The sequence below is a fragment of the Tursiops truncatus genome, chromosome 15 (genome assembly GCF_011762595.2).
Source record: "Tursiops truncatus isolate mTurTru1 chromosome 15, mTurTru1.mat.Y, whole genome shotgun sequence".
Classification (NCBI taxonomy): domain Eukaryota; kingdom Metazoa; phylum Chordata; class Mammalia; order Artiodactyla; family Delphinidae; genus Tursiops; species Tursiops truncatus.
This window is the reverse complement of record NC_047048.1, coordinates 14,612,728-14,628,439: the sequence shown is the minus strand read 5'-3', so window position 1 is coordinate 14,628,439 and position 15,712 is coordinate 14,612,728. Positions and strand designations below refer to the sequence as shown.

Below are 15,712 nucleotides of genomic sequence, written 5' to 3'. Positions count from 1 at the left end.
TTTTTGGACTGAGGTGAATGAAGAGACCAGTGGTTTGCCAGGACTTTGATCTTGGGCATGTCACCTGGCTTCTTTAGATTCTGTACTGTTGTTTGTGAAGCTAGGCAGTCAGACTGAAGTCCTTTAGAGGATTGTGAGCCAAGCTTGTCATCATGCTTTACTCAAATCTGCCAGGATTTCTTTCTGAAACTCCTTTTGGTCTTAGTTGCCAGATTTCAGGGATTGTTATGCCACAGGGTAGGACCCTGGACACCTTTAACTGAGAAAGCTATTTGTGATAGATGGCTAACGCCACCAAGTGAGCGTGGTTAAGTAACTTGACCGCCTGCATACTGCTTTTACAGAGGTGGTTGATGACATCATGTTTGTATTAATTAACATATTGAGAATTAGAGGTGAGGCTACAAATTGTGGATATCATCTGTGTGTTCAGATATCCAGGACCATGTCAGAAACTGGGCTCTAAGTGGACCTTTGATGGGGTGGTGGGAGATTTTTTCCCAGCCGTCACTCATCAGACTCCTGCATTCCCAGGAGATGACCAAGGCCACGGTGTGTGTGTTAGATTGTAGGTGTTAGAGATGGGCACGTCTGGCTTGGGATTGTAGTTCTGCCCTTTGCTGGACTTGCTGTGAGGTTTAAAAGAAATAATGGGTGTGAAGTGCAAGGCGCAGTGCCAGGCACAAGAGCTCCCTGACGGGTCTTGTCAGTGTTGGTAGTAGTGAGGAATAGAAAAATACACAGGCCATTTGGCACATAGCGGGCAGTCATCAAATGAGTTGTTGATACTATTCATAAGTTACAGATGGGCTTGTTGTTATATACAAAAGTATATAAAATGCCATTTCTCTCCCCAGAGGTGAGTTTTCTTTGCATAAACAGCGTATTCGTGTGTGTGTGTGTGTGTGTGTGTGTGTGTGTGCGCGCGCCCGCGTGTGTGTATGAGTGAGTAGAGAACTGTTAGGCTTTGCTTTTTAAGGAAAAATGCTAACCTGCAACTCGCTTTTTTCACTGACCCGTTTGGAGCGGCCACATCGGCTTACCCTGGAATTTGAGCTGGCTTCTCTCGCCCGTAGGGCCAAGATGGAAAGGACCTAGAGGCCCCAGGCAGCTCAGGAGCTAGGCCCTGAGCTCTGTGCTGAGGGGCTGGGCCGGGACCAGGAACAACATGGGCAGGGCCCTGTCTGTGAGGCCCCGTTGTAACTCCTGGAGGGTTTTCTTTCCTTCTGCAGATGGTGGAGGAGAGTGAAGAACGGCTGACAGAGGAGCAGATAGAAGCTCTGCTCCACACCGTCACAAGCATCCTCCCTGCGGGGCCAGAGGCTGAGCAGAAGCAAAATACCAACGATGACGTGACAATGGACGAAGAGGACCCAGCATAGAAGAGCACAACTGGCCCAAGTGTCTCGTGAAGTTGAAAGGCCCAGCAGCCATTTCCCAGACATTCAGAGGATTATTTATTTGGTTTTACCTTCTATCCCAACAGGCCTGATTTCCTGGTTAGTTGGGTAAACCACAAAAATAAGCCTTTCTCAAAAACAAGCTAAAAAGAAATCCTTGTGCCTCTGAAAGAAGAAACATGGTGGATAGGCTGAGGTTGTCAGGGAAGAGAGCTAAAGAGAGGAAGAGTGAGTCCAAGAGGACAATACTGTGGAACTCTCTGTGGTAAAAATATTTCTTCTGTGGCCTTTGCCATGGTTGTGGGAAGGTCCCTGTACACAGCTGGTAAAATACTTGCACTGGCTTTGATGGGCCATATCCTAATTAATTTCATCTTCTTCCCCAGGAGCTTCCCAAGCAGGCATGCAGAGCATTGCTAGGATGAGAGCTGAGTTACGAGAATCCTGTTAGATGGCTAAAAACTCCCGAAGCAGCAAATAGTTGCTCTAAGTTAAAATGAGCCACTGAACTGGGCTCACCTTAGAGGAATCTTTTCCTTGAGAACAGCAGAGATAAGAGAACGCCTGGACAACTCTTCATTAGGTCTAAAGGCCCCTTTCCTCTGCTGGCCTGGGCTTTGTTTACAGCTCACTAATTAGTCTTAAATGGTAGGGCACCAGCTCACTCCAGTTGAAAAGAGGCACTCCAGACTGAATGACCGTGTCACCTGCCTTTCTGAATACCTTCAGTTTCCTGCCCTGTGACAGGCGCTGCCTGTTGAAGCCAGGTGAGCTTCATTTGCACAATGGGCAAATTGTTTGCATCTTTTAAAAAGGGCAATTCCCTGGGGTTCCAGTGGTTAGGACTCTGCACTTTCGCTGCTGAGGGCATGGGATCAATCCCTGGTCGAGGAACTAAGATCCCACAAGGTGCAAATTGTGGCTCGAAACAAAAAAAAACCCCAAAATGAAGAGGGTACAGTTATGTAGCTCTTTTTGTGGATGGAATATGAAGAGCTAGAGGTTAATTAATAAGAATTTGAATTTGTTGACTGTTGCATCAGTTTTTGAATTTAAAATATTAGAATAATTACCATGTGAAGAACTTGTTAATATTCAGGCTTTGGAGAGTTTAGTAGCCCCAGACATGTAGTTGCCTTAGATCCTAGGAATATTGTTAAAAATTAATTTCCCATTTTCACTCTGCTCCCTATTTGGGGAAGAAAATGCCCATAGACATTAATTTTTCAAATTGGTACTCATGTTGTAAGATCACATTTTCAGTGCTTCTGTTAATTGGATTACTTCCCACCCCTTGGAATTCCCAGGTTATTTCAGCCTCCCCACCACCCCTGCCAATAGGCAGTTATGTTCATCTTAACCTTATCATCTAAAGATCAGTTGAGATCTGCTTACAGGCAACATTGAAATTAACAGGGCATTTATTTTTTATTTTATATTTTTTAAATTAATTTTTATTGGAGTATGTTTGCTTTACAATGTTGTGTTAGCCTCCACTGCACAACAAAATGAATCAGCCATACACGTACAGGGCATTTATATTTTTATTTTTATTTTTCATTGCAGAAAGAATTCAGTGAGAGACAAAGTGATAGGTAAGAAGTGGATTTATTTAGAGAGAAACACACTCCACAGACAGAGTATGGGTCATCTCAGAAGGTGATAAAGGCCCAGGGCATTTATTTTTAAATCTCTCTTTTGAGTATCAGGAATTTTACCAGGAGCTGTTGATTTGTCAAAGCATGCATGTGCTTGTATTATTTTTGTTGCATTTTGACCTTGAGTGTGTTAGGTGCTCTTTCCTCATGGATTTAGGGCTTAATTAGTTAATAATAAATTGTTTGCAGGTGACTGCCAACTTGTGCTATTTTTATAAATCTTTGAAGAGTTTGTTTTGCCATGGATAGGAAGAAATGAAATGAAATCTGACTTAAAAGCTAACATATATATGTATTTTTTTAATTTTAATTTTTTTCTTAAGTTGAATCTATTTAGATCTAAATTTTGTGTTGGATTTCAAGAAAATTTTAAGTTTCTTTATTTGGGACCTGAATTTAGCCTCTGATTAAGTTTCTGATTAAGTCAGACAGGCTCTAGGAGACTTAACCTTTATAAGAAATATGGTCTTTGTAATATTCCCATAGCATTAGTAATCAACATTTCAGAAATAAAAGGTTGTAATTTACACAGAAACTTAACCAGGATCATATCTGGAAAGGAGAGCTGGGAGTCTATGAGACTTGCTTTTCATTTTATGTCCTTCTGTATGGCTTCAGTTTTTGACCAGGTGACTGTTTTATTCTTTAAAAAGAAAAAAAAATCTTTATTTCCATGTTGTCCTTGGCCTCTGCAAAAGTTATTAAATGTATAGTGGATAGTTAAGTTATGTCCCAAACATGGAGACTGACACCCAGTCCAGTCACTCTGGGAGACGCAGCACTGAGGGGATTGATCTTTCAAGAAGGTACTGCTGAACTCTTAAAAGATGAAGTTGACTCTCAGAGGTTTATCCAAATAATTTCCTTGCCTCTTTTTGCTTAAAAGTTACTGTATGACCCACTACCACCTCAGAGGACTTGCCACTTATTCAAGGCTTGTTCATAAAATAATGGGTACTGTTTTCCTAATCAGTCATTGTGTAAGCATACCAGCTCTCAAGAGCTTATACCCTAATGAGAGATGAGAGGATCAATCCTCCCGTATATTCTTTGCTAAATCATTTTCTCCCCTGAAATCAATTTATTACTGCTTGTGTAAATGGATCATTTCTCAGTAAACTATAAAACAGACCACATACCCTGAAAAGGATCGTCAATCTTATTTAATTACACAATGAACTAAGGGCATAAAAGGAAGCAAAACTGCCCAGAACTGGCCAGAAATCCTTTTACATATTTTAAAAATAAAGGTATAATTCACAGGGACTTCCTTGGCAGTCCAGTGGAAGCTGCACTTAGCCTTCCAGTGCGGGGGGTGTGGGTTTGTTCCCTGGTCAGGGAGCTGGGGTCCCACGTGCCTCGTGGCCAAGGGGCCAAAACATAAAACAGAAGCAATGTTGTAACAAGTTTAATAAAGACTTATAAAAGAGAAAAATGTTCCACATCAAAAAAATCTTAAAAAAAAAGATATAATTCATGTACCATAAAATTTATCATTTTAAAATATACCACTCAGTGGTTTTGAGTATAATCACAAGATTATACAATCATCACTACTACCTAATTCCAGAATGGTTGCATCACCCCTAAAAGAAGCCCCATATCCGTTAGCAGTCATTCCCAATTACCCATAGTCCCTGGCAACCAGTAATCTACTTTCTACTTTCTGTCTGTCTGTATTTGCCTATTTTGGACATTTCATGTAAATTGAATCATACAGTATATGGCCTCTTGTATCTGACTTCTTTCATTTAGCATAATTTTTTCAAGGCTCAAATGTGTTGTACCATTCCTTTTTATGGCTGAATAATACTTCATTGAATGGATATACCACATTTTGTTTATCAGTTCATCAGTTGATAGACATTTGGGTTGTGTCTACTCTTCGGCTGTTATGAATATGCTGCTGTGAACATTCATATATAAATCTTTTGTGACTGTTTACCTTTCTTGAATATACGTACCTAGGAGTGGAATTGTTGGGTCGTATGGTAACTCTGTGTTTAACATTTTTTTTTTTAATTAATTTTTTGGCCATGCCTTGTGGCATGCGGAATCTTAGTTCCCCAACCAGGGTTCAAACCCATGCCCCCTGCAGTGGAAGCACAGAATCTTAACCACTGGACCACCAGGGAAGTCCCTGTGTTTAACTTTTTGATGAACTACCAAACTGTTTTCCATAGTACATGTACCATTTCATGTTTCCACCAACAACCCAAGATGGAATCCAGGGAATTCCCTGGCGGTCCAGTGGTTAGGACTCGGCGCTTTCACTGCCATGGCCAGGGTTCAATCCCTGGTCAGGGAACTAAGGTCCCACAAGCCACGCAGCATGGCCAAAAATGATGGAATCCAATCTTTTGCTTGTTATTGTCCCTCTTGTTGATTATAGCCAGCCTAGTGTTTGTGAAGTGCTATCTCGTGGTTTTTATTTGTATTTCCCTAGTAGCTCCTAAGGTTGAGCATCTTTTCATGTGCTTATTGGCCACTTGTATATCTTATTTGGAAAAATGCCTATTGAAATGCTTTGCACCTTAAAAAATTAATAGATTTTGTTTTTTCAAGGAGTTTTAGGTTTACAGAGAAATTGAGCAGAAAGTACAGAGAGTTCCTGTATAGTCCCTTGTCCCCACCCCTCCCAACACAGTTTCCCCTATTAACATCTTGCATTAGTGTGGTGCATTTGTTACAGTTGATGAGCCAGTATTGGTACATCGTTACTAAAAGTCCATAGTTTACATTAGGTTCATTCTTTGTGAACCTAATGTAAGTGCAGAAAGTGCAGTAAGGCAGAAGAAAGAATCAGCACAAGAGCAAAAAAGGAAAACAAACAGATCCTTAGGGACTTAACAGCACATCAACAAGAGGACCAATATATGTATATGCAAGTACCAGAAGAAGAGAGAAAGAGGAAGAGATTATTTGAAGAAATATTGGCCAAAAACTACCCAAATTTGTGAAGACATGCATCTACAAATCAAAGAAGTTTAAAATCCAAGTAGGATAAATCCAGAAAGACCCACACCAAGACACATTGTAATCAAACTATAGAAAAATAAGGACAATGTTGAAAGCAGCAAGAGAAAGGTGACTCATCACGTGCAAGGGATCATCAATAAGATTATCAGTTAATTTCTCAGCAAAAACTTTGGAGGCCAGAAGGGAACAGGATGATGTATTTAAAGTGCTGAAAGAAAAAAAAAAAGACTTTGAACTGAGAGTTCTATACCTGGCAAAACTATCCCTCAAAAATGAGAGAGAATCACCTCACACCCATTAGAATAGCTACTATAAAACAAAACAAAATAACAAGTGTTGGGGAGGATGTAGAGATTGGAACCCTTATGTACTGTTGATGGTAATGTAAAATGGTGTAACATACAGAAAACAGTATAGCAGGACCTCAAAAAAATAAGCATAGAATTATTGTATAATCCAGCAATTCCACTTCTGGGTATATACCCAAAGAATTGAAAGCAGGATCTAAAAGACGTATTTGTACACCCATGTTCATAGGAGCATTATTCTCACTATCCAAAAGGTGGCAGCAAAATGAAGTGTCCATTGACAGATTAATGGATAAACAAAATGTGATCTATACATATACTGGAATATAATTCAGCCATTAAGGAAAACCTGACACATGCTACAGCATGGATGAAACTTGGGGATATTATGCTAAGTGAAATAAACCAGTCACAAAAGGACAGATACTTTATGGTTCCACTTATATGAGATATAGTCAAAATCATAAACACAAACATAGAATGGTGGTTTCCATGGACCAGGGGGAGGAGATAATCGGTTGTTGTTTAATGGTTATAGATTTCAGTTTTGCTTGCAAGTTGAAAAGAGTTCTGGAAATTCATTGCACAACAATGTAAATGTATTTAGCGCTAATGAACTGTACACTTAAAAATGGTTGAGATAGTAAATTTTGTACTTTTCCACACACAAAAAATACTTGTTTTAAATAATTTTATTTATATTTGGCTGTGTTGGCTCTTCATTGCTGCACACGGGCTTTCTCTAGTTGCAGTGAGCAGGGTCTACTCTTCATTGTGGTGCAAGTGCTTCTCATTGCAGTGGTTTCTGTTGTTGCAGAGCATGGACTCTAGGTGTGTGGGCTTCAGTAGTTGTGGCACACAGGCTCAGTACTTGTGGCTTGCGGGCTCTAGGGTGCAGGCTCAGTAGTTGTGGTGCACGGGCTTAGTTGCTCCACGGCATGTGGGATCTTCCTGGACCAGGGATCAAACCCTTGTCCTCTGCAGTGGCAGGCGGATTCTTAACCACTGCGCCACCTGGGAAGTCCAAAAAAATACTTTTATTGAGGGAGAAATTATGAGTTTCCTAGCTGAACAAAAGCTGAGGGTGTTCATTACCACTAGACCTGCCTTAAAAGAAATGCTCAAGGGAGTCCTTCAGGTTGAAATGAAAGGACTCTGAATAGTAACTCGAAGTCATGTGAAGATATAAAGATCTTCAGTAAAGGTAAATACATGGACAGATATAAAAACCAGTATTATAATTTTTTTCATAACTTCATTTTTTATTCTTTCACAGGATTTAAAAGAGAAAAGCATAAAAAATTATCAATCTATGTTAAATGGTACCCATTATATAAAGATGTAATTTGTGACATCAGTAACATAAAGGGGGAGGGCAGAGCTGTAAAAGAGAGTGTTTTTATATGTGATTTAAGATGTTTGTATCAATAAAAAATAGATTGTTATAACTTTAGGATTTTATATATAATCACCAAGATAAGCATAAAGAAAACATCCAGAATATACACAAAAGGAAATGAGAAGGGAATTCAAACATGTCACAAAAAATCAACAAAACAAAAAGGAAGACAGTAATGGAAGAAATGAGAGACAAAAAGGGTATTAAACATATAGAAAGCAAATAACAAAATGGCAAAAGTTGTATTTCCCTATCAGTAATTACTTTAAATGGATTAAACTTCCCAATCAAAAATCATAGATGGGGCTTCCCTGATCGCACAGTGGTTGAGAATCTGCCTGCCAATGCAGGGGACACAGGTTCGAGCCCTGGTCTGGGAAGATCCCACATGCCGCGGAGCAGCTAGGCCCATGAGCCACAACTACTGAGCCTGCGCATCTGGAGCCTGTGCCCCGCAACGAGAGGCCGCGATAGTGAAAGGTCTGCGGCACCGCGATGAAGAGTGGTCCCTGCACCGCGATAAAGAGTGGCCCCCCACTTGCCGCAACTAGAGAAAGCCCTCGCACGAAACGAAGACCCAACACAGCCAAAAATAAATAAATAAAAATTCTTTAAAAAAAAAATCATAGATGGGCAAAATATATTTGAAAAACATGACCCAACTATATGCTCTCTACAAGAGACTCACTTAAGATCTAAGGACATAAATAGGTTGGAAATGAAAGGATCGAAAAAGATATTTCATGCAAATAGTAACCAAAAAAGAGTGGGAGTGAATATACTAATAAGACAAAATAGACTTTAAAAAGATTATGAGACAAAGATATTATAAAAAGTTTAATACAGCAAGAAAATATAATAGTTTAAAACATTTATGTATGTAATAAGACCACCAAAATATTTGAAATAAAAATTGACAATTGAAGGGAGAAATAGATAGCTCCACAATAATAGTAGGAAATTTCAGTACCTCTTTCAATAATGCAAGAACAACCAGGCAGAATCAATAAGGAAATAAAGGACCTGAACAATACTATTACCACCTGGAACTAACAGACTTACAGACACTCTACCCAACAACAGCAGAATACACTTTTCTCAAGTGCACATGGAACATTCTCCAGAACAGACCATACATTAGGCCACAAAACAAGTCAATACATTCAAAGCTGTTGAAATTACAGTTGGCCTTGAACAACATGAGTTTGAACTGTGTGGGTCCACTTATATGTAGATTTTTTTCAATAAACACGTTGGAAAATGTTTTTGAGATTTGCAACAATTTGAAAAAACTTGTGGATGAACTGCAAAGCCTGGAAATATTGAAATTTTTAAGAAAAAAGTATGTCATAGACATTTCTCCAAAGGAGATATACAAATGTTCCATAAGTTTGTAAAAAGATGCTGGACATTTCTAGTCGTTAGGGAAATGCAAATCAGAACCACTAAGAGATCCACATCAGTTAGGGTGGCTATTATAAAATAAAACAAAATAACAAGTGTTGGTGAAGATATGGAGGAATTAGACTCTTTGTGCATTGTTTGTGGGAATGTAAAACGGTTCATTCACTGTGGAAGACAGTATGGTAGTTCCTCAAAACGTTAAACGTGGAGTTATCATATGATCCAGCAATTCCACTTCTGGGTACATACCCCAGAGAATTGAAAGCAGGAACTTGAACAAATATTTGTATACCCATGTTCATAGCAGTATTATTTTCAATAACCAAAAAGTAGAAAGAACCCCAATGTCTGTTGATGGATAAGTGGATAAACAACATGTGAATATATATAAAAATCTAAGCATTTAACACTAGCATTCTAGGTCCTTCCCAATCTGGTTCCCAATAAAATTTCCAACTTTATTAGTCTCCTGTACAACCCTCTGTTCCAGCTGAATGGATCCACTCATTCATTTACTGAACACGTTTTTGAGTGTCTACCATGCAAGGCAGTGAAGGTACGATGTGACTCTGTCATCCGGAGCCCCTGCCTTCAGAAAGCTTTATGTTCTAGGGGAAGAGATGCTAACTGATCAGTTTCATAATTCATTATTTCATTATAACTACAGTTGGAATTAGAAGTGAGAATGAGCTAAGAGAGCCTATAACAGAGAACCTGACCTAGTCTGGTAGAATCAGGAAAGGTTCTCTGAGAAAGGAATGTTTGGACTTGAAGGATGAGTAAAAGTTAGTGAAAGAAAGAACATTCCTTGAAAATATTCTTTGTTTTCCTATCCCTATGTTTTTGTGAATACTGTGCCATCTGCTTATACTACATTACTTCTTCAGGTATCCAAGTTGTAACTCAAGATTTGGCTCATACCCGCCATTCTCCAGAAAACCCCTCCTGAGCTCTTGCATGTTGATAATAGTATGTGCTTTTTATATCTGAAAGTCAATTTTCCTGGATACAAAGTCCTTGAGTCACATTTTCTTTTCCTTGAATTTAAAATATTCAGTTACTCTATTTTCTTCTGGCATCAAGCACTTATGTTAAAAAGTCTGACAGTATCCTCATTTTGTTTCTTGTATAAGCCACTTGCTTTTCTTCTTTTTTCTTTTTTTTTGCCTAGATGCGCAAAGGATTTTTTTTTTCTCCTGAGAGTCTGGTGAATTTACTAGAATATGTCTTGGCAGTGGTTGTTTGAGTCAAGTATTCTTAGATGCGTATGGTGTATATATAGTTTCAGATATTTTTTTCTTCAATTTGGGAACATTTCTGGAATTTTTTTACATACTTTCTTGATTTTATACATATTTTATACCAAGATATATATACCTTGATTTTTTATCTATTTTCTTGATTTTTGCCCCCCCCCTTTTTTTTTTTTTTTTTTTTTGCGGTACGCGGGCCTCTCACTGCCGTGGCCTCTCCCGTTGTGGAGCACAGGCTCCGGATGCGCAGACTCAGCGGCCATGGCTCACGGGCCCAGCCGCTCCGCGGCATGTGGGATCTTCCCGGACCGGGGCACGAACCTGTGTCCCCTGCATCGGCAGGTGGACTCTCAACCACTGTGCCACCAGGGAAGCCCTATTTTCTTGATTTTTATATTTATTCTGTTCATTTGCTTCACTTCTCTGCTTCAGAGACTTCTATATTCTGTATTAGTTCTTTGCCTATCTTCCATATTTGTCATTTTCATTCAGATCATTTTGCTCTCTTGTATGATTTCTTTTTTTAAAAAAATAAATTTGTTTTTTTTATTTTTGACCGCACTGGGTCTTCATTGCTGCACGTGGGCTTTCTCTAGTGTGGGGAGCGGGCTCTACTCTTCGTTGTGGTGTGCAGGCTTCTCATTGTGGTGGCTTCTCTTGTTGCAGAGCATGGGCTCTAGGCATGTGGGCTTCAGTAGTTGTGGCACATGGGCTTAGTAGTTGTGGCGCGCAGGCTGTAGAGTACAGGCTCAGTAGTTGTGGTGCACGGGCTTAGTTGCTCCACGGCATGTGGGATCTTCCCAAAGCTGGGCTCAAACCCGTGTCCCCTGCATTGGCAGTTCTTAACCACTGCACCACCAGTGAAGCCCTCTTCTATGATTTCTTTAAAAAATTTCCTCCTATTTTCCTTAAGACATTTTTTTTTAATTGCATTTATTTGGTCTTATGTTTCTTCTAATTTAGTCTTCATTTTTTCCCCTTCTAATTTTTACTCTGAGTAAAGTAAAACTCTTATTTATGAGTTTTTGTAACTTTATTTACTGTGGTTCGTTCATGTCATGTATCATTTCTTATTAATTTTTAGCTGGTTTTAAAATAGTAGGTTGCAATTTGAGCTGTTTCGTGTGCATGTATTTCTGGTGTGCTCATTAGCTTATAGAAATGTTATACTCTTTTTTTTTTTTAATAATAACCTTGTATGAAATTTGACCCCAATAATTTTCTGCTGTTTATTTTTATATGAAATTACTTTTCTGGAACTTTTAGAAGGAGTTGTGTGGTTCAGGATGGTTTTACAAACTTCACAAACGTCCCTCTTTTGTTGTTTTCATATAATATTTAAAAATATGGTGGCTTGCTGACTCTGTTCCCCTCCCACTCTTTTTTTTAGACCAAGGATTGGCAAAGGCCACCTGTTTTTTTGTAAATAAGGTTTTATTAGACCACAGCCCTGCTCATTCATTTACATATGTTTATGGCTGCTCTCAGGCCAAATCTGCAAAATTGAGCAGTTGCAACATGGACCGTGTAGCCTACAAGCCAAAAATATTATGGTCTAGCCCTTTAAGGCCCTGATTTAGACCTCTTCTTTCTTTGTCTCTCTATTGTCCCTGTTTTGCTCAATTTTGACTTTCTTTGTCTCTCTATTGTCCCTGTATTGCTCAATTTTGACTTTATCCCTCACAGTGTCTTCTCACTGTGAGGCACTGTCAAGGAAGCCAGTCAGTTTAGAGAGTTCAAAGGGACCCACACTGCTTCAGACCTTAGTACCCCTTACATTTAAAAAATTGTGGTAAAATATACATATAACATAAAATTTATCATTTTAACCATTTTTAGTTTAACAATTCAGTATATTCACAGTGTTGTGCAATCATCACCACTGTATATTTTCAGAACTTTTTTATCACCCCAAACTAAAACTCTGTACCCATTAAACAGTAATTCCCCATTCCCCCTCTTTCTCTAGCCCCTGGTAACCTCTATTCTACTTTCTGTCTCTATGAATTTGCCTATTCTAAGCACTTAATGTCCTTCAGTGTCTGCTTTATTCTACTAAGCATAATGTTTTCAAGATCATCCATGTTGTAGTAGGTATCAGAATTTTGTTCCTTTTTATGACTGAATAATATTCCATTGTATGTATATATCACATTTTGTTGATCCATTCATTTATTGATGGACACTTCAGTTGTTTCTGCCTTTGAACATTGGTGTACAAATATCTGTCTGAGTCCCTGCTTTCAATTCTTTTGAGTATATATCTAGAAGTGGAATTGCTGGATTATACAGTAATTCTATTTTAACTTTTTTTGTGTGTGTGTGTCTTTTTTTTTTTTTTTTGGTTGCACTGTGCTTGCAGAATCTCAGTCCCCCGACCAGGGACTGAACCCGGGCCATGGCAGGGAAAGCCTGGAATCCTAACCATTAGGCCACCCGAGAACTCCCTGTTTTTAACTTTTTGAAGAACTGTCACAGTGGCTTTTCCATTTTTCCACAGTGGCAGCACCATTTTATATTCCCACCAGCAGTGCACTTGGATTCCAGTTTCTCTACATCCTTGGCCAACATTTGTGTTTTTCAGTTCTGCTTTTGTTTTAGTAACAGCCATCCTCAGGAGTATTAAGCGTCATTTCATTGTGGTTTTGATTTGCATTTCCCTAATGATTAGTGATGTTGAGTATCTTTTCATGTGCTTATTGAGCACTTGTGTTTCTTCTTTGGATATATGTCTATTTGAGTCCTTTGAATTGTATTTGTTGTTGAGTTGCAGAAGTTCAGTTCTTTATGTATTTTGGGTATTAATTCCTTATCAGATATATGATTTGGAAATATTTACTCCCATTTGTGTGTTATCTTTTCACTCTCTTGATAGTGTCCTTTGATTGTTTTCCCTTTTAGAATTAATAAATAATTTATGGAGAGATATTTTAAGATTATGTAAATATCCTCTTCCTCATCAGACTTTCACTCACTAATTCAAGCATCTATCAGTGATTCTTTCCTGAATCAATGGCTACTATTTTTGCACACCAACCATGTTCCAGATACTGCGCTAGGTGCCTACCATGCATTATCCCTATGTCATAGATGAGGAAACTGAAGCTGAATAGGTGAAATAACAGTGTAAGGACTCCTAGCAAGCAGTAGAAATGGGAGTAGACTCAGGACTGTCTGCTCCAGAGCTAGAGCTCATGTGCTAGAGCTTGGGAAGCAAGCAATAGCTGGAAACTTGGGGCTCCAAGCATCACGTCTATTGAGCTAGCCTGTTTTTGATGCTCCTTCCTTGTGTTTCCCAAACACCCGCGACCTTGAGAGGGGGAAGGACAGGCAGACTTCAGGGCTATGGGCTGTGACGTGCTGGGTGTGTTCTGCAGTCAGGAACTAATCCCCTGATAGAGTACCAGCTACCCGGACTGATCTGCTTACAGTTTATTGGGTCACTGTGTATCTGCAGTGTTCTGCAGGTATGGTTGAGTCAGTAACTGGGCTCACAGAACCAGAAGTCCCAAGTTGTCCTTTCAATGATAGGGGTGGGGGAGGTGGTCTTAGTAACCTGGCAGGTTCTGGGTTAAACACTCCCCCTCTTTCCTCCTCTGGGGCCTTAGCTGGGAGGAACAGAACATAGGCAGGGTGGAGTCCTGGGGCAGGGAGCCAGAGCCCTGAGTCATAGGGAAACCAAGGAGTCAGGGTGAGGGCACCCTGTTGAGCCAGAAAACCTAGAGGAAAGCCATGATCTGACTGCTGGGAGGAGGGAGAAGTCAGCACATGCAGGTGAGGTCACAGGAGGGATCACAGTCAGAAATGGAGCCAAGAACAAGCTCCACTGGGTCAGGATCACATGAGGTTGGTATAGGAGATGCTGAACCTGTGTCTGGAGATCTCCACTGTGGGAGGCTTATTCTCCAGGGCTGACAGTGGCCTAAGCCACACAAGGCCAGGTGTGTGCATTAGTCACAGGTGCCTTATTGGATCAGGCTTCGTGGTGGACATTCACCTCTCCAGCTACAATTGGGCATCTCCAATAGGCCCATACCCACCTCCACTGCCTGGGATTCAGCCTCTGTATCCTATCAGCTGGGGTCACCTAGCTCAGCTCCTCATCTGCTGTGATTACTCAGTCAGACCCCAACCCTCTCTTGGATGAAAACTGCATTCTTCATGAGCTTGACTCTCAGACACTTCCCGTGTACTGGCATTTTTTTGTTTTGTTTGTTTTTGTTTTTTTAACCATCCAGAAATAATTCCAAGCTTACAAAAAGTTGCAAAAATAAAAGCAGCACAATATAAAAATATGCATTTTTCCCCCAAACCATCTTAAAGTGAGTTAAATACATCATGACTCTTGACACCTAAATACTATATAATTAATTATTGCTAGTGTTTTCTCCCTTACAATGAATAAGCAGTGCTGGGAGACCATGCAAATTTTCCTTAACAAAATTGCCCCCTAGATTGAGCATCCCCTGATTCTTCCCTAATCCAGTCTTTACCGCAATGGTTAAAAAACGGGTTTGCTGACTCCAGCACTTCCTCCACATCTTCCATTCTGCCCTCAAAACCGCATTTTTTCAAAAGTGCTGCCTTACTTCCTGGGTGGGGTTCCAAGCCTATCTTGTACCAGGCCTGGACTCAGTCATTTCAGCGAGGAGCATGACTCCTTGTAGTGGTGAAGGTATCAGAGATCAAGTTCAGAGAACTGGGTGTCCTCATTGCTACTGGAGTGCCTTTGCTTCCTGGCTCTTTCAATGGACAGAGCTAGGAAATATATGCTTGTGTATGCACATGTACATACATACACATATTTGCATATTCATACATATGTATAATATCAACATGCATATACGTATTTTAGAAATCATGAATTTACACTGATACCTCCTCACAGAGTTATTTCTTGCTTTGCCCACTCTGTATTTATATGTCCCTCCCTCAGTAAGAATCCTGGCTCCCAACCGTATCAACATATTTGCTCAATCCTATATTACATCTAAAGTGGTTTATTACATCCAAGATGGTTTCTGAATTGCTTTGCCCACACCATTACAAACAGCAGACCTACCAAAAGGAGTTCAGGATTTGTTTCCAATTCTTCCCCCTCCCGCCACACCCCTGCCCCCAGTTGAGGGTATGTAGTCAAATACTGTGTTAAGTTACTTGAGTTGATTCTTCTTTTCTTTTTAGTGTGGTTATGGTGCTTATTTGATTATTTCCATTGTTTCAGTTTGCTTTCAGTTTTAACTTACCTCCTTTCCATTCTTATTGATTTAATTTTATTTTTGAATGTGTGACATATTACCATACTTTCAAA

General features: G+C 39.7%; 2 protein-coding genes across 9 annotated transcripts in view; both read left to right on the top strand.

Moving 5' to 3' along the window:
* Positions 1-13,329, top strand: part of CRCP (CGRP receptor component) — a 67,810-nt gene extending 54,481 nt beyond the window's left edge. For all 5 annotated transcript variants that reach the window (XM_033839101.2, XM_033839100.2, XM_004312408.4 and 2 more), the window contains one exon: positions 1,233-13,329. In XM_033839101.2, coding sequence (XP_033694992.1) covers positions 1,233-1,382 — 150 coding nt within the window. In that variant the 3' untranslated portion in view covers positions 1,383-13,329. The remainder of the gene's footprint in view (positions 1-1,232) is intronic.
* TPST1 (tyrosylprotein sulfotransferase 1) overlaps positions 1-15,712 on the top strand; it is a 185,529-nt gene that overhangs the window by 19,696 nt on the left and 150,121 nt on the right. Inside the window, exon 1 of one of the 4 annotated variants that reach the window (XM_019921874.2) lies at positions 2,028-2,167. The exons of 2 other annotated variants lie outside the window; for them this stretch is intronic. The gene's annotated coding sequence lies outside the window, so the exon portion shown is untranslated. Of the gene's footprint in view, positions 1-2,027; positions 2,168-15,712 lie in introns of those variants that run through there. One more of the 4 variants, XM_073792049.1, reaches the window with a different exon arrangement.